At 47.7% G+C, this 26,128-nt stretch overlaps 1 protein-coding gene and 1 long non-coding RNA gene across 6 annotated transcripts in view; one reads left to right on the forward strand and one right to left on the reverse strand.

The window, feature by feature from the left end:
- LOC142043025 (synaptotagmin-like protein 2) overlaps positions 1 to 18,436 on the forward strand; it is an 87,686-nt gene extending 69,250 nt beyond the window's left edge. For all 5 annotated transcript variants that reach the window (XM_075053680.1, XM_075053685.1, XM_075053682.1 and 2 more), the window contains exons 7-17: positions 588 to 1,709; positions 3,052 to 3,150; positions 5,176 to 5,267; positions 5,733 to 5,834; positions 7,755 to 7,924; positions 8,691 to 8,793; positions 9,453 to 9,614; positions 10,357 to 10,435; positions 11,017 to 11,116; positions 12,107 to 12,312; positions 14,060 to 18,436. In XM_075053680.1, the coding sequence (XP_074909781.1) occupies positions 588 to 1,709; positions 3,052 to 3,150; positions 5,176 to 5,267; positions 5,733 to 5,834; positions 7,755 to 7,924; positions 8,691 to 8,793; positions 9,453 to 9,614; positions 10,357 to 10,435; positions 11,017 to 11,116; positions 12,107 to 12,312; positions 14,060 to 14,205 (2,381 nt within the window). In that variant the 3' untranslated portion in view covers positions 14,206 to 18,436. The remainder of the gene's footprint in view (positions 1 to 587; positions 1,710 to 3,051; positions 3,151 to 5,175; positions 5,268 to 5,732; positions 5,835 to 7,754; positions 7,925 to 8,690; positions 8,794 to 9,452; positions 9,615 to 10,356; positions 10,436 to 11,016; positions 11,117 to 12,106; positions 12,313 to 14,059) is intronic.
- A 4,016-nt stretch (positions 18,437 to 22,452) lies between these two features.
- On the reverse strand, positions 22,453 to 25,244 carry LOC142043360 (uncharacterized). Its single transcript, XR_012654032.1, has 3 exons — positions 24,916 to 25,244; positions 24,652 to 24,729; positions 22,453 to 23,826 (listed from the first exon to the last, which is right to left on the reverse strand). It is a non-coding gene; the product is annotated as an uncharacterized LOC142043360 (long non-coding RNA).
- Between the last annotated feature and the right edge of the window lie 884 nt (positions 25,245 to 26,128).

A 26,128-nucleotide genomic window follows, 5' to 3' on the forward strand; every position in this document is an offset into this window, starting at 1 on the left:
GTTATTCAGCATCAAACACCAAGAAACAAAGACGCTTTTTTGAGTGTGTAAAAATCAGTAACAAAGAGTATTTCTTACCTTGGCGTGTAAGAATGGGCTGCCAACATTTGTATGAATTATGCCCAAGGCAGCAGGGACCAAGAAAAAAAATCCAATGACTAAAACTTCTGGCTCTCCATACATTTTAAACTGAGTGCTTGGCTCACAACTCCTTAATCCATAGATCCAAGTTACCTTCTCTTTCCTGCCTTGAATGTAGAGTGTATTTTTGGTACATAGCAAATAGCCAGTAGGAAGGCTGTGAAACTGAAAGCAAAGCTGCAAACAAATCCCCAACTCACAGCAACAATTTAGAACTCAGTGGATTTTTTCCATGTCCTGTTGCAGAGTGAAGGGCTAGGGTTTTCGGGGCTTTCTTCAGGTCGAAAGGGACTTGCTAGAGTCTCAAAATGGGGAAGAATTAGGAACATATTGATGGTTTCTGGAAACTTCTCCTGGCTTCCCTTTGAGAAGCTGCAGCTCAGACATTCCAGGGAAACATGATGCAATGCAGTGGGACAGGCTGTGAGCATTTGTTGTTGTTGTAGGTCGTGGAGTATCTCCGTTGCCCACCAAGCTGTCAGAGGATGCTGTGCCTCAGCCCAGCAGTGCAGCTGGAGGAGAAGCTCTTGATGGGGCCACTGGCGCCACAGTGGGGCCAAAAACTCCACCTGAAGAAACTTACACTCCCAGCAAGATACCAGTTAAGAGGAAACCAAGTAGAACTTTCCCCAGACCCGAGCAGTTTGTGAATCATGTGGGGCCAGCAGAGAACAGCCTCGCAAACAGAAAGCTGCTGGCAAGCTCCAAACCACTGACCGCCGAGGGGGAAGGCAGCCAGGCTGTGAAGCACGGCGTGAACTATACGATCTCGTCGATGAGTAACAAAGAGGAGGATATCGGCCTCAATCGCGAACACTTCAAGAACTTGAAGAACTTCTGGGAGAAGGGAGCAGATTCTGTGATGGTAAGAAACGTGCCGGAGGACCCAAGCTGGGCGGAGGCAGACGGTAGGCAGTTCAAGCTGTGCCGCTCTCTCTCTGTGCAGTCCGGGCAAGGCCAGAACGCCGAAGAAAAACCTGGCATCTTCACCAAAACAAGAACCCCCTACAAAAGGACAATAACCCTGTCTTCTAGCGAGGAAGAACCAAGCTATGTAGCCCCTGCAAGGAAGGGCTCGGTCTCCACCGTTCCTAGATCCACATACGCCAAGAGCAAAGGCGGCCCGGTTACAAGAAATAACTCGCTGGGTGAAAGCAATGGGAAGCCAACGGTGCCAGAGGAAGAGAAAGCAGCACAGCGCTGCTCCAAGAAATCCAGATTGCCTGTGCGAGCGCCTTCCGTCAAAATCGAGTCGCCTACCAAAGAAGTGTCTGGCAGCACGTTTGAGCCAGAGACGCCTACAGACGAGTTTATCGTGGCAGAAGAGCGCAAGCACGCAGCGAATTCTCTGGCGAGCAGGGTGCAGATACTGATCGAGCCTGTGCTTACAGATGGTGAAAACGATGATGAGAAAGAGGAAAGATCTGATCTGGGCATTCATAGCAATGTGGAAATAAATGGAGAGCTACCTGGGGAAGAAATGTGTGAGCCTTCAGACAAGCCAACACCCGGTGAACCAGCCGGAGAGAGAGAAGCCGTTCAGGGAACGGACTCAGCTGTTTACTCAGGTACTGAGGGCTGTAACTGCACCCTATGAAATCCCAATAGAGAGTCACCCCTAAGCCTGTTTTCTTCCCTAGCCGTTCTGCATTTGCACACTTTCTTCATTTGTCCATTTATCCTATATTGCAATTTGTGCAGAGTTAGCGTGCGTGGATTGTGTTTAGCAAACAGCTCTGGAAACAAATCTTGTGTAGCGCGGAGCGAGTGTAAAAGGAGGCAGTGCCATGTTCCCTTGCCTTCCTCCCCACAACCACCGTACCTGCTTGCCGTACCTGCAAGCACCTCAGCTCGGGACAGCCCTCCATTTCTTTAGCGCTACCTACAACAGGTCACAGGAACTTACTTTATTTCACTCACTGGGAAGACTGTACTTTCTTCAAATGTGGGGCTGGAGGAATTATTTCTGGTGGTAGAGATAAGTCTGACACAAATAGAAGAAATAAAATGTGAAGCAAAGTGTTTAATAAATACATTGGCCATTAGGCTACCTTGGTAACAGCCGCTGGCTGTCAGTGCTTAAATTACGTTTTGGGTCTTCTGGGTATGCACAGTGATTTTGGATATTAAACTGCAACCAAAGTGGACTAAACAAGGAGTCTGATCTTTCTGGGTTCTGATACCATGTTCTCAACCATGATGGTGTCAATAGTATCACCATTTTATTGGCCTCTTCCTCTGGGTTCGATGGGCTGTTGTAGTGACTGTTACTATGAGCAAAAGTTATTGTTAATTGCAATACACTTTACATGTGGGCTCTGATTGCCCACAGCTCTGCTCTCTGCCAAGCAAAGACCTAGGAAGAGAGAGCTGCTTATCACCTTTTTCCAAATTTCCTGTCCTCATGTACCTGGGTAAGACCTGTCTGAGAGCATTTTCTGTAGGCTCATCTGATTTTTTATTTTTTTACTGTGTCATTTTTTGGCTTATTTCCTACCTCATGTAACATTTCTATGACAATCCTGAGTTGCACCTCAGGTAAATGCAAACGTTTCCTTTATATAGCAGATCATTCTTACATTTCTCATGGTTTTTGCCTTATTGTTACATCCATTTCAGGATGGTATTAGCAGATGGCTGTGTTGCGCTGGAAGTTCTTTGCAAGTGCTGGTCTGTTTTAGGGACTGGGTTAATCCAGTGTTTACATTTCCCATCATAGTGTGAAGAGGTTTTCTCAGGGAGAGATTAAAGCACACTGATGCTTTGAAAGCAGCCCTGTGTAATGTAACTGCAATGTGCTCTAAGCAGAGTGAACAAGCCAGGAGAGACAGAAACACATGTGCTTGTTGACACACTGCCCATTTGTATATATTTATTTACCATGTTGATTTGGCTTTTCATGTATTCCAGAGGAAGATGGGGATCATTCTCCCGCCGCTCAGGCACTGGCCCGAGCAAATAGCATTAATCTTGCAAAGAGCATGGTGAACATTTACACAACCACAGAGAGTGAGTAACGTCTTTCTTTCTCCTTTTTGGTTTACATTCACTGAAGGTAATATATTATGCCCGAGTTCTGCATCCCTGGTGCTTCTGTGCGTTTACCAGACAAGGAAAATGACATATTGTTTCATCATCAAATTAGAGAGCTTATAGTGCCTAAAATTAAATTCAGAGCCAGGAAATTGCAGCTAGATTGATGGTATGTTACTCAGTGTCTTCAGCAAAAACCACAAGGGCTTCAGAGGGTTGGCAAGAAGCTTGTACTTGTCTCTCCTCTTCCCCCACCGAGTACCGTGGGAGCTGCATGGCAGCCTGTGCCGTGGATTTATCAGATGTGCCAGACTTCACGTCCAGCGTGCCAGTCGTGCCGCAGACGCCTGTCACAGGCTCACTGGGCTTGCAGTGCCCAGCCTGAGCCTCTCACCTCCCCCAGAGCAGACCCCGTTTGCTGGACTGATCCCCCCAGCTACCAGCTGGGACCTGCTTTATGGTGACAGTTTCTCCCTGAGAAACCAAGAGAAGCTAAGGAGAAGGCAACAAGAAAGCAGTACCAAACCTGAAGAAGCCCACCACCACGAAACCTGTCTGTCCCACCAAGAAGCCCAAGAAAGCTGCAGCCAAGGAGCGGGGTCTGAAGGAAGGCAGCAGCAGCCTCTGCGGCCAAGAAAACCACTTACAGTCCCCAAAAGGTGAAAACCGTCAAGCCCAAGAGGACAGCTAAGCGCTTGCCTAAAAGCAACGTGGTAAGGCCAAGGCTGCCAGGACTGAGGTGAGAGGACTGGGAAGGCAATGCCCGAGGAAGGGTAAAGCCGCTTAGAGGAGACGATGGAGCCCATTTAAGTAAGCCCGACCCTGGTTATGGGAGGGAGGAGAGTCCCCTTCGGGGCTGTGTCGGAGGCAGCCTGCGGGTGGGACGCGCTGCGTCGCCCTGTGACGGTGCCCACCCTGTCCCGTAGCCTCGCGCCACGCGCGCGCCCCGTCGTATGGTGCAGTGACGTGTCGCACGGCACGGTGGATCGAAGATTCGGGTCCCACGTGCATTGCCGTTCAGTGACGCAGTCTTCACACAGACCACCGAGATTTTAGCCTCTCCTCATTAAAGCTTATTTAGAGCCACAAACTTCACCCTCGGAAACCCTCCTCTACAGTTACACTTACTTGTTTGCAGTATAACGAGTAGTCTGTGGAGAGGGCTAGATTTAATGCTTTGCTTATATTTGGAAATAAAAATAGTAAATATCAAATGAATCATACAAAAGGAAAATGCCAAAGAAGCTCTGGGGCATTTTAAGCGCTGAAGAACGTATCGTTGTGGCTAACATGCTAAACAAGCGTGTATATGTGCATGCACGTTTATGCACTTGTGTCTTCTAAAAACAGGTTCCTCTGGGATGGAGATAGTCATCTGCAAGGGAGTTATTGAGAAAAGATAAAGATAAAACAAATGGGGTTTATTTAGCCATTTAAGCAGTCCAGTAACCATCTTTCTAAGTTGATATGAAGCTTTCTGATTTTTTTTTCTTTTAGATATCTGGCTATTGTCCACCTCTTTGTCTAGCAGAGTATTTCAGAGGTATATGCAATGGTGAAATTGTAGGTATAAATATTTTACAGCTCTTCTGTACAGGGCAGTGTGCTATGAGATGAAAATGTGGGCATGTTTGGTTTCTTTGACAAGGAGGCGGATCTGTATGGTTTTAGTCTAAATTAAATCTACACTAAGAAAGTGGTGCAAACAAGAGACATCCTTAGGCTACTAAGTGAATTAAATTAGCCACTAGAGGGAGTTTGCACACTCCCACACATTGAACGAAAACACATTGAAAATAGCTTTAAGATGTTAGCTAGCAGTTTTTGTCTTGAGGAGGGTCAGCTCACTGGCAGACGACAGAGGCTGGGCAAGTAGGTGGTACTCTGGTACCTCCCACAAGCTTTTCCTCCTTCCTTGTGCCCTTAAACAAAAATGTGACTTTCTTACATTTGCCTGACTCTGACAAGGTATCTTGATGCCTTTTTTGTTTGTACCTACAGCATACAATAAACCTCATTTGATACCCCATCAGTTTCTTGAACCTGAAAGAGTCAAAGAGCTGAGCAGATCCTCTCCTCTCCTGTTGTCTGAGGTAGGCTAGATACCAGAAATGGCTGGAGTAATGTTCACGGCATCCCCTGAATGGCAATCGGTTTCATGGGACTGTTTCTCCTGCACACGGACAGTACTTGCTTTAGAGCATACCTTGGTTATGTCATAAATAAATGAGAAGAGCCTTCAGAAAAAAACCCCCAGTAACCCAGGCCAGCCCTTCTATCCTGGAGGAGTTTTAGCGTTTCCCTCTGTCTCAAACCACGCTATTCCATGCCCTTTCCGAGAGCCCAGGCAGTTTCATGCAGCTCTGTTTGGAGGCAGTTAATGATGACGTTCACTGTCGGTCGGAGAGAATGCCTCTAGGGAGACTCCCTGCGCTCTCCTCCACTCTCCTAACCTGATCGCTGCTTAATGGGACTCTGCTGAGCTATTGGTTTTTCTCTGTAGTGTTGCAAAGTGCTCATACAGCAGAGCTTAAAGATGCTTGTTATTTTCTGAGCAGACTGAATCAGACACGGCTTCGGAAATCAGCTTCCAGTTTAACAAGCACAAAAAGACGCCTAGCGTTGGCAGCCACTCGTCCGACATGGCATCTGTCTCCTCGGTAGGTATTTAACGCGTACATCTCGCTAGATAGGGTTTCTCAGTCGGATGCAGTGACACTGCATTTAGGCTGATACTGATGATGTGGCCTCCGGAGTGTCCTGTTGGTTTCTGCATGGTACATTATTAAAAGAACGGTGATGGTTAATTGACTTACTTGCATTAAAGGAGTGTCTCCAGGTACCATCTCAAATTAGAGACCCACCGAGTCATTGTTAGACAAATTCACAGTAAGCGGTAGCCCCCACCCCAAAGTATGGATGCTCTGAAGCCTGGCAGCGTGCAGGAGAGAGGGGGGGCCTTTTTCTAGGTGGGGAAATGAGGCATACAGCTAGTAAGTGACATGTTTGTGGTCCAGCTCCGAAAGAGTTGGGGCTGCAGGCGGGTGCCCTCTGCAAACTCATCCTTCACGTTATCAGCAAATTCAAAGAGTTGGACATCAAAAGCATGATTTAGAGCTTCAACTTCTAAGGAAAGCTGAAAAGAGCTGTGTGTTTAGTTGAGCATTTTTAAAGGATTCCTTAGAGACAGTGTTTGGGGGGGGGCTGCTTAAAAGTGCTTGAATTTACTGTATTAGTTACAGGTATCTGCAAGGTGTGTATGTGAGATTTAAAGAATATATGTGAAGCAAAGCTGGTAGGGAGAGGTCATGAATGTAGATAAATATGTTAAAAAAAACCTTGAACTTTGGGGAACATGTGTCCTTCTCCTAGTCTGGAGTGTCTGGGAGCTATAAATAAGCCTTTTGTGTCCAAGTCACACAGGTGTTCTTGAAAATCTTGTTCAGGATTCTCTGCTGGGGTAAGTTTCCTGATGGGATGGTAAATGCAGCTGCAAGGACTGAGAGGAGATGTTTAGCAGGTTCTTTTAGGTTATAATAGAATGAAATTCAGAACCAAAGGAAGTAGGGGGAGACAGAGAAGAATTGGGTTAATTACTAGGAAAGTTTTTTGATAAATGTTCATGACTGTACCACAGAAAAGTGCCAAGAGGGTTAATTATTTGCTTTGTAAACAGCATTAGCTTTTGTGTTATCCTGTCAGGAATCATGAGTGATTGGTGCAACAGAAAATTCTCTCATCTTTCTGGAGCTGTTTTTTTTCTGCTTCATCACTTTCTACCCATGAAAGAGAAAGCCTTGAAAAAAGCAGCCCAAGGCGTATGGCCAGATGCAGTTTGTTCTGGGAAAGCAAGTGACTCTTGGGTGCCTAGCTCCTGATTTATACCTGTAGTAACCTCATTTTCTTGTGTCTTCGTGGCAAGTAGATGCACACAGGCTGTCTCTGGTGGGACAATGGCTCTTCAGGACAGAGGTTATATCTATTTCTGTTTTGTACAGCTCCATGCACATTGTGAGCAAGCAACAAGATAGTAATAGTTTTTCCTACATGTCTGGTCTGATATGGTTCTTACTAGCCTATTTTAAAAATTGCTTGACAATTGTGTGACTATACTTACCTGAAATAGTAAGTTCATATACACATAGTTCAAGTTCTCTCAATATATTTCTTTCTTAGTGATGAGATTGGGTCAGGATAGCAGCTGTTTGTACTGTAAGCATAGGGAAAGGGAAGAGACTTGTTTGGTCCCCCCAGTAATATTTGGCTGTTTCCCAGAGTTTTCAGATTTAGGGGTGAAAAATCTTCTGCATTTCTTGAGCATTCAGGAGAATAGTGCTTCTAAATCCTGGTCTAGGATAGCACATCCTTGTGAGACCCTTATTCGGGTTCCCCAGCCTTCGCTTGTTTGAGCACAGCTACAGACATGGACCATTTCTGTGTCAAGGACACAACAGTATACAAGGACAGAAATTGCAGATTATTTCTCTGGGAATGCACTTTCCAGACTATCGTCTTTGTCCAGAACCAGGTCAGGAGGGTGCCTATTTCAGTGGCACTGACCTTGCTCTTCCACCTGACAGGTGAGTGGCAGCGTGCTCAGTGTCTACAGTGGTGATTTTGGGAGTGTGGACGCCCAAGGTACCGTGGAGTTTGCTCTAGACTATGATGAGAAGAACCGGGAGTTCCAGATTCACGTGTCCCAGTGCAAGGACTTGGCTGTCGTGGATGAGAAGAAAGGCAGATCTGACCCGTGAGTGACACTTTGGTGCCTTGTGACTTCTACATTGCTGAATTTCATGCTCTGGAGGATTTTTTTCTTTAGTTTTCTCTGCTTAAATATCATGGTTTCTTCCTTCCTTCAGACTTCTGGCGCATGCTTACTGCTGGGACTTTACTAGCTGATGGTTCTGGAGCCATCGGCATCAGTAAATATGTTGCCAGACTTAAATTTGAACAGATTGAGAAAGCTTTGATCACTACAAAGACAGTTCCTGTTATCACTGGAATATGTTCTCTCTGCATCCATGTGAATCTTGATCTCCCCATGGTGAATACATTTTGGTAATAACTCTGGCGATGCAGACACATGTCTATATGAAAAAAGAGTCCATAAAGAATTGCTGTTAGGGGCACAATGGTAGTTGTACAGAGGTTAGTGATCTCTAGTTTGAAAGATGATGACAAGGAGCTTGGATTTGAACCCTGAGAGAGAGACTTAAAGACATTCCACCTTTCCTCCTTTCTAATTTCACCCTGATTTTGAACACACAGAGATGCTATAGTTATGGACATTTCAGAAAATGGATATATGGCCTTCCTGGCTTCCCGTATTGCCTAGGCAACTGCCTGTTCTGAATGTTGGTGGCATCCACCCATCTCCAGTGAGATTTATAACTTCACATGCAAGAGTCAACTCCAGGTCTTTTGTTTCTATGTCACTGTTCGCAAGTGTTGCTCGCTTGTTGGAGCTTGGCAATGTGGAACAATATCCAGATGGAGTTTGTTTTCTTTTCTAGGTATGTTAAAACTTACCTGCTCCCAGACAAAGCTAGAATGGGTAAGAGGAAAACTTCAGTGAAGAAGAGGACAGTGAATCCCATCTACAACGAGGTGTTACGGGTAAGAACAAATACATGCTCTGAAAACCTGTGCCGTAGCAGGCACCCGTACCAGGTCAGGTCTGGAAAGATCCTGTCTTCTTGGCCAGGCTTCTTCGCCTGCCTCCCACCAATGCTGCACTGCTCTTCCCTTGGGTTTGTGAGGGCAGAGATGTTAAAGTTTTCTCTGCACCCATCTGTGTGGCACCCAAGATTTCTCTCTCAAAGCCACCCAGTGATCTTTGGATGAGATAGGGACCTGCAGCCTGTGCTGCCTTCAGCCAGAGCAAGGAGTGTTCTTGCCTTCCCTGGCACGCAGTCACGAGCCATGGGACTAGTAAGAAAGGTCTTCGTTATATGACTGTACTCATCAAAGCCTAGAGGATTATTTAACAATTCCCAGGCCTGTGTTGTTAATTCTTGGAAGAATATTGGTTTTGCCCTGTGACGAATGGAGCGCTAGGTTTCCCTGTGCTCTGCAGAGAAGCTTTGTCAGAGTAATAGTATTGCTACAGGGTGAAAAAAGGAGGTGTTCAGAGCGAGACCAGTCCAGTAGTGTGTGTGTGGAGTGGGTCTGAGTGTCTCAGTCAGAGCTTATTCAAGCTTTTGAGTAGTTTATTTCCAGTTGTGAAAGAAACAGAAGAAAAAATTGAACAACCTGACTTCTCTTTCTTCCTTCAGTATAAAATAGAGAAAATGGTATTGCTGATCCAAAAATTAAATCTCTCTGTTTGGCACAATGATCCACTGGGACGTAACAGTTTCTTGGGAGAGATCGAAGTAGACTTGGCCAGCTGGGACTGGAGCAACAGGAAACTCAACTGGTACCCGCTGAAGCCCCGAGTAAGTGTGTCTCAGCTGGAAGCATGCTTCCTAGCCCAACCCTGAAGCCTTTAGGAGTGGCAGAAGTCCTTCCTGACTCCTCTGAGGTCTTTGGGTGGTGTGGTGGAGCAGAACAACCTGAATTGTACCTAGGGAAGTGCAGTAAAACATCCACAAGCCCTGGACACGTTAGTGCAGTATTTGGTGCTCTGAACACAGGCTTTCTCAGGTCTTACTTGGTGACTGATCTGTAGAGACACTTTCATAAATGTGATCTGACACTAATCAAAAGAAACTCTGACATGACTTTGCCTCTCTCTCTCTACTCACATAAAGACCATCCCTTAAAAATAGCAGAGTACTAGGTGTTGCAGCTGAACATGCCTTGAGAGGTAAATATTCAGGTGCCACTTTTTGTGAAGCCTGTAAAGCGTCCTGCATGTTTCTGGGTTCAGAGGTCTGATTTGAGATCCCTTTTCAAATAATAAAGGACATTTGTCTTTCAGAACTAAGATGCTTAATTATGTCCAGGTGGACATGCCTGGAAGGGCAGCCTTGCTCCAAATCCTCAGGCTTTTGGTTCTGAGGGACTGAGTTTGAGAACAAAGCCACAAAAAAAGGAGCTGCCCTGAGAACGGGCTGCTCCAAGCCATGCAGAATCAGAGTTTGTCCATTTGTGCCCTTCCATTGAACTCAAAAGCTGCTTGCCTTGCTATGTTTACACAATCCCTTGTTTAGTCAATCATAACTCTTTCTGTTTCAGAGCCTTTCTGCTGTTAACGGTGTGGATCATCGAGGAGTGATGAATTTGTCTATTAAGTATGTCCCTCCGGGAAGCCTAGGTAAAATGTGTTTCATGCATTAAGAAGTACTGCCTATATGTAGGCATGCAGGTTGCAATGCCTCATGTATTTAAGGGCTGGTTAAAGAGTAATCTCATTAGAGCAAGATCTTAAGAGATCAGCACAAAGGCGCAACCAGCAGTGCTTGATAGCACTGTTGCAGCCTACATCTGATTTTCACATCTGGATTTATTGGGAAAGTGTTGGGGAGAGAGGAAAGGCTCAACAACCTCAAACTCATCAGCTGTTAGGAGCACCGTGGGCACTGTGTTGTGGTAGCAGCAACACACACAGCCCCTCTTACTGTGGGGCAGCACCAGGTTGGGTTTGCCCAGCAGTTTCTCCTTACCTGTTTCAAAGCAGCGCCGGCGCATTTTGTCAGGAGCTCTCTGCAGCTGCGAGCGTGACGGGGCTGGTGGTAGTGCTGTGGCACCCAGACAGAGGGGTGCAGAGCTCGCGAGGGAGTGATTACGCAGAGAAGTCGCGTCGCTGCTCCCTCAGGTCCCTGGAGAGAAAGCCTGTCATTTTGCTAGCTATTGTAAGGACTGGCTTGACAGTTTTTCTCTTCTCCTAAATGGCAGGTCCCAAGAATCCTCCCTCTGGCGAAGTTCACATTTGGGTCAAAGACGTCAAGGACCTGCTGCAGTTGCGTCCTTCTGGAGTTGACTCCTTTGTGAAATGGTAAGTGCATGAGCATGATACTGACTTTGATCCTGGGTCTGCGCCTCCACAAAGCAGTATGGTTTTTTCTCTTTTCTCAGGGTAACCTAGCTATGCCTCCGTACTGTAAAGCCTTCGCGTTGCATTGGGCTCTGTAGGAGAGAATTGCCTTTGTTATTCACTTGTGGCCAAGTTAGGAAAACCCTTGCTGTGGTAAAGCTCTTGGTCAATCACTGTCTGTGACTCACTCAGTGATTTGCTTCAATAACATCTGAGTGAGAGGAATAAGTGGGCCTTGCACCTCGGCCCAGTGTGTTCACGTGAAGCTGTGAATTTTGCCTTGATATGGGCTTGAGTGCAAAATTTGGGAATTTGTTAGGGACTTGCCAGAACTGACATATGGACAGTTGGATCCTGCTTTGATCTTCTCCAGAATTTACTCTGTGCATGTTTTCTGCAGCCTGCAACATCAGTTCTGCCTGTTATATGAGAGACGGTGCTGCAAATATTCCAGAAAATTAAAAATCTTTTAAGGGGATTTTAAGATATTTTTCAGCGCTTTGAAGTGCTCACCATGGTTTTTGTATATTTTAAAACCTTACAGAGTTCTATAGAAAGGTTTGTTGCTCAAGAAGCCTAACTGACCATTTTGAAATGCTGTCTTAGGCATCTAAGTGATGAAAATTTATGAAAATATAAATGTGTGAAAGTAATGTCCATTTTTTAATGTAAAATGTCAGTTTGCAAAATAAATTTTCAAAAAGCAGGAAATTTTAAGCAAGTACCTCCCTTTCTGAAAATGCTTTTAAAATGGATTTTCTTGGCAAAAAAAAAAGTTTCATCCAGAAATTATGAACATTTCCTATTAAATCTACAGAGATTTCTTATGCTGAGACCCAATTCCTCCTTTCTTCAGAACTGAGGCTTGTTTAGACTGAGGAACTTTGTAGGAGCAATTCAAATCTCAGGTGGTATTCAATACTACATGCTGTATTTTTTCTCCTCTCAAAGCTATGTGCTTCCAGACACCAGTAAGAAGAGTTACCAAAAGACCCGAGTCATAAAAAGAGACACAAACCCTGTTTTCAATCACACTATTGTCTATGATGGCTTTCATACAGAGGATCTAAAGGATGCTTGTGTTGAACTGACTGTGTGGGATCATGAAAAACTTACCAACCATTTCCTTGGAGGAATCAGGCTGGGCCTTGGGACAGGTAAGTGATTTCCTTTACATTAAATTAATACTGTTACCATATTGCTGAGCCACAGGATGAAATGGAAATTTGCAGAGCATCTTCCTGTTGGGGAGAAACCAGGGATGGGGAGTCTCAGTAATTAGTGAGAGTCTTGGTACTTGCACTGTGTCTGGGATGCAGGGGGCCCTGGTACCATGATAGCAAACCTCTATTCCCACATTTTCTGCCAGCATCAGCTCTGAGGTCTGGCAAAACTCAAGAATCTCCTTGGGTCCATCAGAGAGTTTTTCTGCTGTTACAGAAAAAGAGACAGCGTTACAAATCAACATTATATTGCTGCTGCTCCCAGGGAAGAGTGCTCAGAGATGAAGACAACATGAATGCCGTGTGGGACAGCACCACCTGGTGACTCTGTCCACATCACCTCCTCCCTCGAAATGCTTTAGTAGCAGGAATAACTAATAATTGAAAAACAGGGCGAGCTACACTCGTTGATCTGGTAGGTAGTCAGTACTGAGAGTACACCAGCTGGAATTAAATCACAAATTGGAAGACTGGAGTTGTCTGGGTGTAGACTAAGATGTTATTGTTGGGGTTTTGGTTTGTTTTTATTTAGGCCATGCAGTGCTGAAAGACCTCAGCAGAAGTGCCATTTGCTCCTCTGAGAGACAGTCACTGTCTCTGGGAGTTGATGGCATGAGGCTCCAGTTCAGAGAAGGACTTAGACCTGTGCTTAGCTGGAAGTGTTTTACTTCAATGGGGTTACTCATCCTCAAAGTTAGGAAAATTCCAGTATTTTTAAGCCACAGTTATAAAGAGCAGGTGGGACCATCTCCCATTGTCCAGCTGTCCAGCATCAAGGTTTGTCCCTCTCTAAACATCCTATCCTAGCTTTCAGCGTACCCCGTACCTAGGCTTTGACAGATAGCATGTTCATCTTTTTATTTTTGTAAGTAGGGTATCTAAGGTTTTCTAAACTATTTATTGTAAGGCAAGAGGGCTCTTTGAGAGATGAAAGGCAAAAAGATTCCATAATGTTGCAATAAAGGATAACAGTTCCTTGAGGGTATCGGGAGAAGGCTCATCGTAGCTGGAAGGTCTGCCTTGCAGGTGCGCCTGTGCGTATTGGATTTGCTTGTGTGTTCTCTGTTTTCAATCTCTAACATGTTACCAGGAGAGTTGTGAACTATCCAGTGGGAAGGGGCAACAAGAATAAGCTCATAAGCAAGATATAAAAATACCAACCCCAAGATAAGCTGTGATCGAAATTTAGACCTTTATCTCATTGATAAGTAGTTGGCATGTGAAAATTTGGTTGAATGATCAGCTTGGAATTAATGTACACACTTTTCCCCTATCATATATTTGATTCCTATACAAATGAAGTGTAGAGCAAGACAATTTTGACAAATACCCCACCCTGTCCACAAAAAGGTCTTTTAAGGGGAAACAAGCCTTTTAGACCTTCTTTACCACGCCAAAAGATGCAGAAAGCACTTGAGCCCAGTATTGCTTTCCTTGGCAGGTTATGTTTAGGGTTCTTGCATTTTGTGGCTTTTACATTGACTTCATTCTGAACTCTGGTGTAAAATGGAGGTCATTACCAGAAGAACAGGAGGTATTTAGAGCGCAGCTTGCTGAGGGGAGGCCAGCACCTTTTACGTTAAGGCACTGCCTGCAACAGTTACATCCCATTGAGTATTTTTGCGTGGAGTAGAAACTCTTTGTGTAGCTCCCAACGTTGCAGTTTTCTTGTTCTTTTCAGGTTTGAGCTATGGCATCTCTGTGGACTGGATGGACTCCACGCAAGAGGAGGTGGCCTTTTGGCAGGAGATGATGTCAGCTGCGAACGAATGGATTGAGGGATTGCTGCCACTGCGCTCACTGGCAGGGAGGAAAAAACTGAAATAACCCACCATTCGTGCCATAGAAAGGCTGAATGTGGTCATTAGAATTAAGAAACTTCCTGCACCGAGGTGATAGAGACCATGCATGGGGCTGGCAAGTGTCAGGTTAATAAGGCAATTGATGGACAGCACTTTGGAGATGTTAAATGTTAAGTACTAATTCCCTGACAGAGGACATGGAAGTTGCCAAACTGATGCTATACTTTATTTTGACCAAGAAGAAACTTCATTTGCCTTTTTATTTAATCATTTATATTCAGTATCTTTGAATTCCGTTCAGCTCTGGGAACTTTGGCAGAAGGAAAAGGAGATTTGCTATTTTTGTTTTTTACTGTTTCTTGTGCCATTGGGTTTTTTCTGTGCAGAGATGTAGTTGTACTAAAGCAGCAGCGTGGTATTATTCGTATTCCCCTGCAAGTGGTACACTTTGTACTTGATGTAAAATTGCTCCCAGTCACCAGCAGCACAGTCTGAGAATGGGAGCTTTGCGTTTGTCGCTGGTTATAACACGTTTCTAACATGAGGAAACTTGAGATCCAAGGTGAATCTAAAGAAGGAGAGAACTATTTGAAAGAGAAAATGAAGCAATCTGAGGAGCATAACAATGAGGAATTCAATATATAAATTTCTTTCTGCTTTAATATGAAAGAGAGAAGTGATGGTCCTGCAGCTAGTGGAATTTTTGCGACGAGGGGCTGTTTTCTTAGCTTTCCCACAGGCTTCCTCAGTGACCTCAGGCAAGTTTCTCTATGGAAGGACAGTTTCAGTGCAATATAAACTGAAGTGCTTGCCCAAGTGTAAAATACGGTTACATTGCTGATGGGCCTAATCGCACCTTCGAAATGCCTTGTGTGCAAAACATTTCAATGTGAAATAACGATGTAGGAAACAGTCTCACGTTAGCCTGGCACAACGGGTCAGGAAAGAAAGGTCAAAACCACCCTGGAACGCAGGAGATGTTGGGAGCCGGTGGGAGAGGTAAGTAGGGAGTGAACGACGGCGAAGGGTAGCTGCGGAGCTGCAGTTGCCTGGGGTGGTCTCCTGCCTCTCCGTGCCCTGCTGCCCGCCTGGTCTTCCTTTCACCTGCTGCCTGTCAGCGAGTTGTCTGTGGCTGGAATTTCCTTTTTCGCCAGTAGCTTGCAAGAACTTTGCGTCTGGCGCATTGACCGTGGCAGAGTGGCGTTGTGAATGCGTTTTGAAATGCAGCTTTGTAATTTCTATTTTGGATGTACATGTTGTGATTAAATAGAATGTTTTTCTTTAGTCATCAACTGGTCTCCTTGTACCTATTTTTAGCATGGTCTGAGTAACGAAAAAGCAAGCGAAAGAGGTGTTAAATTTTGTCATGTCAAAATGAACCATTTTTGCCCACGGGCAAGTGAAATGTTGTGGAGAAATGGTTTTTGTAGCTATCCTACCCTAGATTCTGGCTCTGTGAATATTTTTATATTCTTCTTTAATGTATCGATTTTATTGAACTCAAGCTTAAATTTTCAGCTTAGCAAAGATGGTTGTAAATAAATGAATGGAAAAATGTACACTTAAAATAACAAGACTTTTTCATGAAATTAAGACATTTGGGAGACAATCAGCAGCTTTCATGGGGAAAAAATAAAGGAAGAAGATGGCTTTGCAACTGGAAAAAGATAATAGTTGAAAATGTACCAGTCATAGTACTGAAAGCAGTAAGAGAGAGTCTGTAGAGCAACAGAATTAAATAACGACTATCTAATCAAGAACCTGATATATATAGCATGTCGGCCCAAAGATATTTTGTATGGGCTCCAGCCTGGCATGTTTTGTTCGCCAAGGTTTGGTCATTTATTGCCTTTGCGGGATAAAATAACAATATTGGGCCTAAGATGAGAGTTTTTAAATTATTATCTTTCCCTGTTTAGGTGCTGAACGTGTGAATATTTATGCATACTCATAACCTACCTACTACGAGGAGCCCTGCTCATCGGAGCGGTGGCTTGTTGCAGTGAAGTTACCCGCAGGACTGCTGCTCTCGCCCCGAGCGCTTCCCTATCCCGCAGGGTGCTCCCGGGGGGGCAATTTCTGCTGTGGCTGCGAACGCGGTCGGTAACGCCAGGGGCTTCGGCTCAGGCAGGTCCGGGGCTCTTCCTGGAGGGTTGAGCTGACTCCATCACAAAAATGGAGTCATCCCGCCTCCTCCTCCTCTTCCTCCTCCTCACGTGCAGCGTTAGCACATGCGGTTGTGACGATGTTGCCAAAACTGCTGTTTGCATCGGTGGAGCTGACAATAGTTGTGTTGGTGTGCTGGTTTTGGCTGGGATAGAGTCAGTTTTCTTCACAGTAGGTGTTATGGGGCTGTGTTTTGGATTTGTGCTGAAAACAGTGCTGATAACACAGGGATGTTGTAGTTATTGCCGAGCAGTGCTTGCACAGAGCCAAGGCCTTTTCTGCTTATCGCCCTGTTCCACCAGCGAGGAGGCTGGGGGGGGCACAAGAAGTTGGGGGACGACACAGCCGGGACAGCTGACCCCGACTGACCAGAGGGATATTCCAGACCATAGGACGTCATGCTCAGCAATATATATAGCTGGGGGAAGAAAAAGAAAGGGGGGACGTTTGGAGTGATGGTGTCTGTCTTCCCAAGTAGCTGTTATACGTGCTGGAGCCCTGCTGTCCTGGAGATGGCTGAACACCTGCCTGCCCATGGGAAGCGGGAAATGAATTCCTTGGTTTGCTTCGCTTGTGTGCGTGGCTTTTGCTTTACCTGTTAAACTTTCTTTATCTCAGCCCATGGGTTTTCTCACTTTTACTCTTCCAATTCTCTCCCCCACCCCACTGTGAGGGAGGGAGCAAGCGGCTGCGTGGGGCTGGGTTGCTGGCTGGGGTTAAACCACGACAGTTGGTGTTTCAGAAAATTAACATCTTTTTCATCGGTGGTGCCAATAAGGGGAGAAAAAGGGTGCCAGTGGGCCAGTTTCATCCCAGTGCAGTCGCTTTTATGAACTTGGCCCATGACTTTGTCAACAGATGATTTTTTTGTATTCAGATTCCATTGAGGTTCTTTGTTAATCTTTTGGTGGCTTGTTTATTTAAATTAAGCCCTGATTAACTTAAGAAGCTTTCTTTGGCATTTAATAGTTTATCAGAATAAAAGGTTACACTGCCAAACCACACGCACACAGCTGTGTCTGAGGTAGTAAAATTTTCCGTGCCGTACCTGTTTCACTTACTGCACAGCAAGCACTTTATCAGAAAAAGGCTTAAGGCACTTTTATTGTTAGTGTCATATGGAAGAGTGGAAGAGCTTGTGAGTATAAGGTTAACGGCCTGTTTGTATATGGCTTATGATGTTGACATTTGTTGTCTGTGATTGCTACACGTCTGCCCATCGGCATGGGCTGATGATAACGTGAGTTGGGTAGCAACTGGTAAAAAAAAAGAAAAAAACAGATGGAAAGTTTTCTGACTGTATTTACTAGTTCATTGTAGAATGGGTTAAGCAAAGTTCCATAAGAAGGTAAGACTTCATGCATATAGCAGATGTGTTTCAAGTCTCTCATTTCCCTGAATACGAGCATGCAGGTTCCAGTGGTGCAGCGGGAGCTGGCTGCGGTTGCTGAGCTCTTGCTGGATGCAGAAGTGACCCCAGGGAGCGAGCACACCTCTGAAAGCTGGGTTGCAGGCTGGGACCCTTAGGCACTACCCTCTTAATACAAAATACAAACCTCAGTATCGACAGTAGGGCTGGGCAGCTGCTTTCCATGCGTGTTCTGCATTTGAGAGTGAATGTGCTTCCTTTGAGTTTATGCCTTACTTGTATAACTTTTTCTCGGGAACCTTACAAGCAAAAAAACCCGAGAGAAACCAAGAATCTAGAAAGTATTTCTGCCCCATCGGGCAAATATAATCTGTGGCCTATGTCCATTCAAAACAGTTCATATTACAGGTATCAGAAACTATTGAAAATAGTTTAGAAGCTAACTAAAGAAGAGAAAGAAAGAAAGAATTGTTAAACAACATTCAGTGAATTAGTGTGTCAGAGGAGATGGGAAAGAAGTGGTTGAATTAATTATCCGTTACTAAATATTTGCTGAGCTTTATCCTTTACCAAGACAGGAAAAAAATTTGAAGTACTATGGAGATTCGGGGAGAAAATTACGCTGGCTAAATAAACTCATGTAATAACATTATCTATTGAAATAAGAAGTGCTGTATTTTTACAGGCTTGTTAAATTAAGTCAAAAAATGTATCGAGTAGACTGGTGTATCAAAAACTGAATAAATAAACAAATACACTTCAGTTCCTGATAACTAAGAGTGAGCATATTCAGCACCAGGTTTGGTTGGTTGTTTTAGCTGGCTGTTCTGTACTTCAATATCTTTCATGGCTTAATCCTTTTTCTTTTCCACCTGCCTACTTTCCACCCCGCAGGTGTCCTGGTCGGCTGCTGTTACTATTAAAACAGATGCCCGGGAGGAGATGTCCCTCTGTGCGCTGTCGCAAAGGTTGTCAGGAGGCACTGGGAAGCTCACTGTAAAGCACCATGCAAAAGCGTGTTTGCAAAGACGCTGTAAGGTATGTGTTACCGGCGCTGTGCTGCTCTCGGCAGCATTGCTACTGCGCAAGGTCCTACTGACCTGCGGAAAGTTCTTGAGACAGAAGTCCCTTCTGACGGGGTTGGCCAGGAGCAGCCACTTTTTTCCCCAGGGGCTGCACTTTTTGGGAGGCTCCTTGTACTGGTGGCTCTGCCACGAGGAGCAGCTCTCGCCGTGAGGGTCAGGGTGAAGTTTGTGGGGCCACAGGAGGACTCCGAGTGTGTTTTGGTACTGCAGTACCAGCTCCTGGCCTGTCGTGAGCAGGAGATGGCTGACTTGTAGCAATGAGGTTTGAGCAAGAGCGGCCAACTCCAGGGCGGCCGTTGCCACTTTTGGGGCGTTAGTGAGCTTCTCCCACCCTTCTGAATGCATTGGTTGGTTGAAGGGTGCTGGGTCAGCTCACAGCAGCACAAAACTGAGCATCGGCCTCCAGGAGGCCCGTGGAGAAATTATTATTAATGGCTTGTATGAGATCTCTTTCTTCTGAGAGAGGGATGGGCATGGTGGAGAGCTGGAAATGTCTCCTCCAGGGGCCCTACAGGAGTTCAGCAGCCCTAGACCAAGCTCCTTTGAGTTTTGCATTAATTTCCCATTCACTCAGCTGAAATGCCTCGTGTCAGATAGTAAAATCTGAACGAAGTTGGGTGAAGACATCAGCAGGCAGCAGCATCCTAGGAGGAGTGGAAAAACACAAACAGGAGCAGGATCTGAGCTTGCCAGGTTTGCTGGTCAAACCAGGTCCGTGCCGGAGGGCTCCGGTTAGCATTCCTGCTGGAGAGGGGCCAGGGGTGGTACAGTCATTTCCCTGCAAGCGACCTGAAATAGGTGCTCACTTAAGCGGGCAGACACTTGCTTTTTAAAATGCTGTAAAATCACATTATGGCTGGACTTGTCTCCAGCCACCATTGTAGACCCAAACGACCTAAAGCAGCCCTCCTTTAATAGATCATTTTAGGAGGAAAGGAAGGAGTCCTGAGTGTGAAGGCATTTCTGCGGGTCAGTTTTCCTTTTTTTTCCAGGACTGCAGTCAGGGTTTAGCAAATTACTTGGCATCCTGTATTTTTCAAAATGGAAAATATACAGCACCACAGAGCCACAGTCCTACCCCCTGCAGCACCTTAAAGACCCCCCACAATTAGTCATCAACAGGCATTAACAGCTTCTGATAAAAAGGCATGTGTTCAGCGGTGTTGAACAGAGCAAACACAAGTATATTTTGCCTTTTCTCACTCTGCCCTGCCTGTGCTGCTGCTAAACTCGAGTGTACCAGTGGGAACAGAAATCAGATTTCATGCATCTAACAACCCGTAATGCCATCCTGCTAGTTATTAACAATCCACAGTAGTTCTTGAGCTGTAAGCAAGCAGTCGGAGCTCTGGACTCAGGAGGGGAAGCTAGGGAGCTGTTTTCTGGCAATGTAAGTGCCTCAGACACCCGGTCTGTAGGAAGAAAAATCACAATACCCTCTTTTCCTCTCCTCCTCTCTCTCCCACTCACCATTACTAATTTATCCTGATGGTAATGGCTTCTATTTGCTCTAAGCAGATCCTGTTCCCTTCCTGGGAAGACTTGAACAGCTACAAGGACATCATATTCCCAGCGGAGGATCTGTTCTTGGATTCAGGCAGACTCAGGCAGATATAATGATCTCTTGATGGGAGCCCCCCTTTTTCCATCGGCCAACCCATGACCATTTTAATGTGATCGTAATCTGAAATAAGACACCGGGAGCTGCATCTGGACTAAGCCATCCCACGGTAGTGAGCTGACGTTTAATTTATTGTCACAGGGAAACGTTTTGCAAATGTTTTACGTCTCTTCAAGAACCCAGCTGACTTGCTGGCGTGTGCAGGCCGTCGGGGTGGAGGCTGTGTCCTGTGGGTGCTGCGTGGCACCAGAGGATGGCCCTGCCACTTGATGCAGGGACAAGCTTATCCTCTGTGCACGTCCACCCGTGTGGATCACACTGTATGGGAGTTTAATCTCCCCTGTCTGTTCAGGTTGCAAAGCAAATGCTAACATTGCCCTGGAGCACTGTTATTGACTCAAAAAGCCTCTCTGGTTATGTCTGAAGTTTCTCTGCATCTGTGTCTCTCTCTCATTCTCCCATCGGCACGGATCCCGGCTGGCTTTGCAGCCCTGTCTCTGGGGTGTTGTTAAGCTCCTTGGGAGGAGGCAGAGCCTCCTGCTCAGGGGATGGGGCAATTCAAGCTGTCTGAGGTTGGGCAGCTGCTCCGTGCTGGGCCCTTTGTTCCTCTGCAGCCAAGGGAGAGAGCGGTGGTGGTGGAGGATGGTTCATCCCACCAAGTTGAGTGGGATAAATAGGTCTCGAGGTGTTCCTGCCTCTCTCTGTTGGCTACAGAAGGAGCCTGGACACCTCGGGTAGGAGCGACATTTAGGTGATGTGTTCCTATATTAATGGGGGGACCAGTAATGGGGCAGCCAGCATCACTCAGCCATGACTATATTTATCAAGCCTGTGTCTGCTCTACTGCTTTTGATTTGATCCCAGTGTGACACCGGGGTTCCACTGGTACCTCCGCAGGATGCCACCCCTGGACCCCCAACCAGCACGCTTGGAGCTGCCTTGGTGCGCAGTGCTCCGTTGCTCACTAGAAGCATTTTGCCGACAGGTTGGCGGCTGGGGAGGGAGGTTAGACAGGTTTCCTGGGGACAGAGGCTGCCGGTCTGCCACACAAGTCCACCACTACAAGAAAGAACTTTAGCCCAGCCAAAAGCCAAGGTGGGACAGAAGCTTCACCGAGTGCCTCCTGGCATTCAGCCCTGCCTGTGCTTCCCTCCTGCTACTGCTCTTGGAGGCTCTAAGGCTGTCACTTCGTCACAAAGTCCTAAATTATGCTCCCAGTGCCTGCTGTCAGCTGGGCTGTCAGTTCCTGAGCACCCTGTGGTGCCCTTGGCTTTACGCTTGTCTGCACCACCCTGAACAACTGTGGGCATCATATAAATAATAAACATTAATTCGCTTAATACCTTCCCTCTGTCCTGGGTTTTACAGCGGCACGCATCAGCTAGCAGGTCATGGGAGCAATCACGTCCCTGTCAACAGTGTAATCTGTCTCCATGTCACATCTCCTGGACAGGCCTAATTTAACAGGGATGTTTTTTGGAACTAGCTAATAAATTGTTTGCTACGTGTGGTTAGCCAGCCCCGTTCTCAGCAATCCCATCAGCCTGGCGTGTGGCCTGTCACTGCTCTCAGTAAGTAAGGGTGCAGTTTATCTCTGTGGTGATGAGCAGCTCCATTGGGAGTGGGGCTGGGACAGAAAACCTGCGAGTGCCGGGGACATCAGCCTGTGGGTTCAGATGCTCTGGTTCGCCAATGTGTTGCGATCGCTGCACCTCCCCAGGCTGGGGCGCAGGCACGGGCCATCTCGGGCAGCTCCTGTGCAGCCAGCCCCGCAGCGAGGGATTGTGTCTGATTGATTGTTTTTTGTATCCTTGGAAACTGAAAGGGCATTAAAATTGCATGGTGTATGCAGTGCCGATGCACTCTCCTCCTCGTAGTGCTGCCGTGGGCTTGGAGATGGCTTCAGCTGCCAGCTACGGGGTGCAAAGGGCACTGGCTGGTTTTGGAGAAAAACTAAACTACAACCAAACAGCAAACTATTATTTAGAGGGAAGAACTTCTGTGAATCGCAGTGCTGGTGTCGGGGGGGGTTGTGTCTGATTCCTAGCCATCCCTGACCATGGCTCAGTACTTTCTCTGTTTGTGGCCCAGCCACAGCAAGCCTGGGCCTCACGGCAGAGAGCTCCTGCCCGAGAGGAGCGACTTGCCTTGAAACCGTCCCCTCCCAGGCACAGGGACTGCCGAGGCTGGCGCCAGGCTCTTCACGCAGGGTTGCGTGGCAGCGGTTCCTGGCATTTGGAGCACACGCCACCCACCAGTCTGAAATGGGTTGGAACTGGGCTCGCAAAAGCCCAGTTATCTGCTTAGGGCTTCATCATCTAACACTACAAGGAAGTTAATACAATTGGTCTGGGATAGACACGACAGGCAGTGCATGGTAGCAAGGGAGTCATTCTCCAGCCCTCGCCCCAGCTTTCCTGCCTTAAAATAAAGTCACTAAGTAAGAAATACCCACTCCAGCAGCTGATGTGTGGAGGGTTTTCGCCTTATGCAGAAGCTGCGCACACAGGTGTACAGAGGCGGCTCTCGGGAAGGGCTTTAACCCACGTTTGGCTGTGTGCAGGGCAGGGCTGTATGGCGGTGCTGCCTGCAACCGCGCTCGTGGAGTCCCACGGGCGCTGCCAGCAGAGGCAAGAGCTCGGCCCCTGTGCGCCAGCATGGGGTTCAGCCGTGCCCTCACCCATGCCAAGGCCGTTTTCAGGCAGCTCTCCCCCAGCACCAGCAGCTGCAGGGAGAAAGGGGCTCCTCCGGAATCGCCCCCGGACCTACGGGAAGGAGCACCGAAGGGTTGTCCCTAATCCGGGGCTGCCGACAGCCCGCAGAGACTGCTCGGAGCGCTGCCGTCAGTGCGCACGCTCCTGCGGCTTCTCACCAGCACCCGCTGTCCTGTCCCCAGCCAACAAACCTGCTTTTGCATCAAATCTAGGTTACTTTCTGTCTCTCTCTTTCAGACACCAGATTTTCCATTTTTCTAAAACGGTACCAGAACAAAGGCTCTCCCAGGATCTCATTTTCTCCTACCTTCTCAGTTGCTGCTAATTAATATCGTGACTGCCTAGTCACGCAGCGTGTGTTCATCTATATGCATGTGCTCAAAGATGAAAATAATATCTGCATTACGGGATCCTGCAGGTTTATTTGCTGGGGAAAACAGGTCCCTGATTCTCCAGGAATTCCTCCAGCTAGGACAGCATGCTGGGCAGCAGCCCACCCCTTGGTGCTCTCCTTGGCTCCTCGCAGCCCTGCGAGTCAGGGTGCTTTGGCTGCTCCCTCTCATAGCTCAGGCCGCTGCCACGACGTGTCCACCGGTACCTCTGCCTTGAGATACCGCCCGGGGATGCCGCTGATGGCTGACTCGCCGGGTGTGTTACTGAGCGCCTGGTGCCTGCTTGAGTGCAGTCAAACCTGTGGAAGAAAGGGAATGGGGTGACTGTGCGTGCGAGTGCACGGGGAGGAGAGGAAAACAGTTACGAAAAACCACAATTTGTTGTGGGCTTGAACTAATGGGCGTCAAACACGCAGAAATCATACGGCAACGTGCAACGGATCCTCACAAAGCACCGCTGGCAATGAGTCACTGGTTAATGTACTGCTACCTCAGATTTATAGGTTTAATATTTTTCTGTTGCACCGTTTCTGTTGTGGTGCAGATTGCCTCATTCGTTTTCTTTCCTGTCCTGAGGTACATTAAAATAGAATCTTTTAGGGTTGTTATTTTTTAATAAATACATTTCAAAGCTATTGAAAAAATTCCTTGCCATTTATTCCTCAAGACTTGAAATGGTCTGTCTAATGTCCTAGTCCAATGTGCAAGCTGGCTAACTATCTCATACCTATATAAATGTCCTTTGTTTGAGGATCTAGTGAATATAATAGCCACTATGAACATGTTTATTTCAATAGTCATCATGCAGGAGGAGCTCTTAATGAAACCATCTTTATTTAAAAAAACACACCAACGCTTTCATAAATTTAAAAAAAGAAAAAGCATCAATAGTAATCTTTTTTTTTTTTAATGTTTGACTTAATACACACATTTTAGCACTGTTTTAGCTCATTTTCCCTTCCAGAGATCAAAACTCTGCTCCGGCAAGTGCTGAACAAGCAGGCGCTTGAGCTCAGCCGTATCCCACGGAGCCACACGAGCGCGGCCGTGTGCTGCTGCGGCGGTGCGTGGCACTACCTGTTTGGGACAGCCCGCTCAAAACTGGGACTTACAATCCGAGGTACCTGTGTATACGCTGCGCCACGTTCGCTGCCGCTTGGGTTCCTGAACGCTGTGCTTCGCCCTACGGAGCCAAGAACCTGCTGGAGCGGAGCGAGGGAAAATGGATTTGTTAAGGTTTGTGGTATTTAAGTTGCTGGTTATTTAATGTCCGTAACTATTCATTTTTGAGACTGTACACACATTATATATATATATATACACACGCATATATGTATGTGTGTGTGCGTGTGGATATGCTGGGTTTCATGAGTCTGTTAGTAAGGTACCTTGCTATTATCCTTGTCCCCTTCCAGATCAGGCTCGCACGGTGCAGGTACCCAGCGCCCAGGGCGGCGGTGCAGAGGCTCTCCCAAAATGCCAGGAGCACTTGGGCTCCCCCCGTTTGATGTCAATGGGAAGAAAGCCCCAGACGCAGCGGTGAGGAGCCTGAATCTCTCCAGAAATGAAGCTTGCGTTTAAAACACGGGAAGGCGTTGCGTGCCCTGCTCGACCCCCCTCGCCCGGAGGAAGAGCAGAGAAAGGTTAGCCTTGGCCTGCACCCCTTAGCTTTGGGGTCCGCCTGCCCCCCCCCCCCCAGCTTCCCCTTGGCCCTGGGCTCAGCTCAGCTCCCCTCAGTCCCCGGGGATCCCCTCAGCCCCGTGCCCCCCTCAGCCCCATGTCCCCCTCAGCCCCTGGCTCCCCTCAGCACCGGGCTCCCTGCAGGCACTGGGGATCCCCTCAGCCCCCAGCTCCCCTCAGCCCCGTGCCCCCCTCAGCCCCCGGGGATCCCCTCAGCCCTGTGTCCCCCTCAGCCCCGGGCTCCCTGCAGGAACCGGGAATCCCCTCAGCCCCGTGCCCCCCTCAGCCCCCGGGGATCCTCTCAGCCCCATGTCCCCCTCAGCCCCGTGTCCCCCTCAGCCCCGTGTCCCCTCAGCCACCGGTTCCCCTCAGCCCCCGTGTCCCCCTCAGCCCCGGGCTCCCTGCAGGAACCGGGAATCCCCTCAGCCCCTGGCTCCCCTCAGCCCCGTGTCCCCCTCATCCCCCTGCTCCTCTCAGCCCCGGGCTCCCTGCAGGAACCGGGAATCCCCTCAGCCCCGTGTCCCCCTCAGCCCCGTGTCCCCCTCATCGCCCGGCTCCCCTCATCCCCCGGCTCCCCTCATCCCCCGGTTCCCCTCAGCCCCGGTTCCCCTCATCCCCGTGTCCCCCTCAGCCCCGTGTCCCCCTCATCCCCCGGCTCCCCTCATCCCCCGTGTCCCCCTCATCCCCCGTGTCCCCCTCATCCCCCGTGTCCCCCTCATCCCCCGTGTCCCCCTCAGCCCCGGGCTCCCCTCATCCCCCGGCTCCCCTCAGCCCCGTGTCCCCCTCATCCCCCGGCTCCCCTCAGCCCCCGTGTCCCCCTCAGCCCCGTGTCCCCCTCATCCCCGGGTTCCCCTCAGCCCCCGGCTCCCCTCAGCGCCGGGCTCCCCCCCGGCCGCCCCCGCCGCCCCGCACGGTCCCGCC

The sequence above is a fragment of the Buteo buteo genome, chromosome 22, assembly GCF_964188355.1.
Source record: "Buteo buteo chromosome 22, bButBut1.hap1.1, whole genome shotgun sequence".
Classification (NCBI taxonomy): Eukaryota; Metazoa; Chordata; class Aves; order Accipitriformes; family Accipitridae; genus Buteo; species Buteo buteo.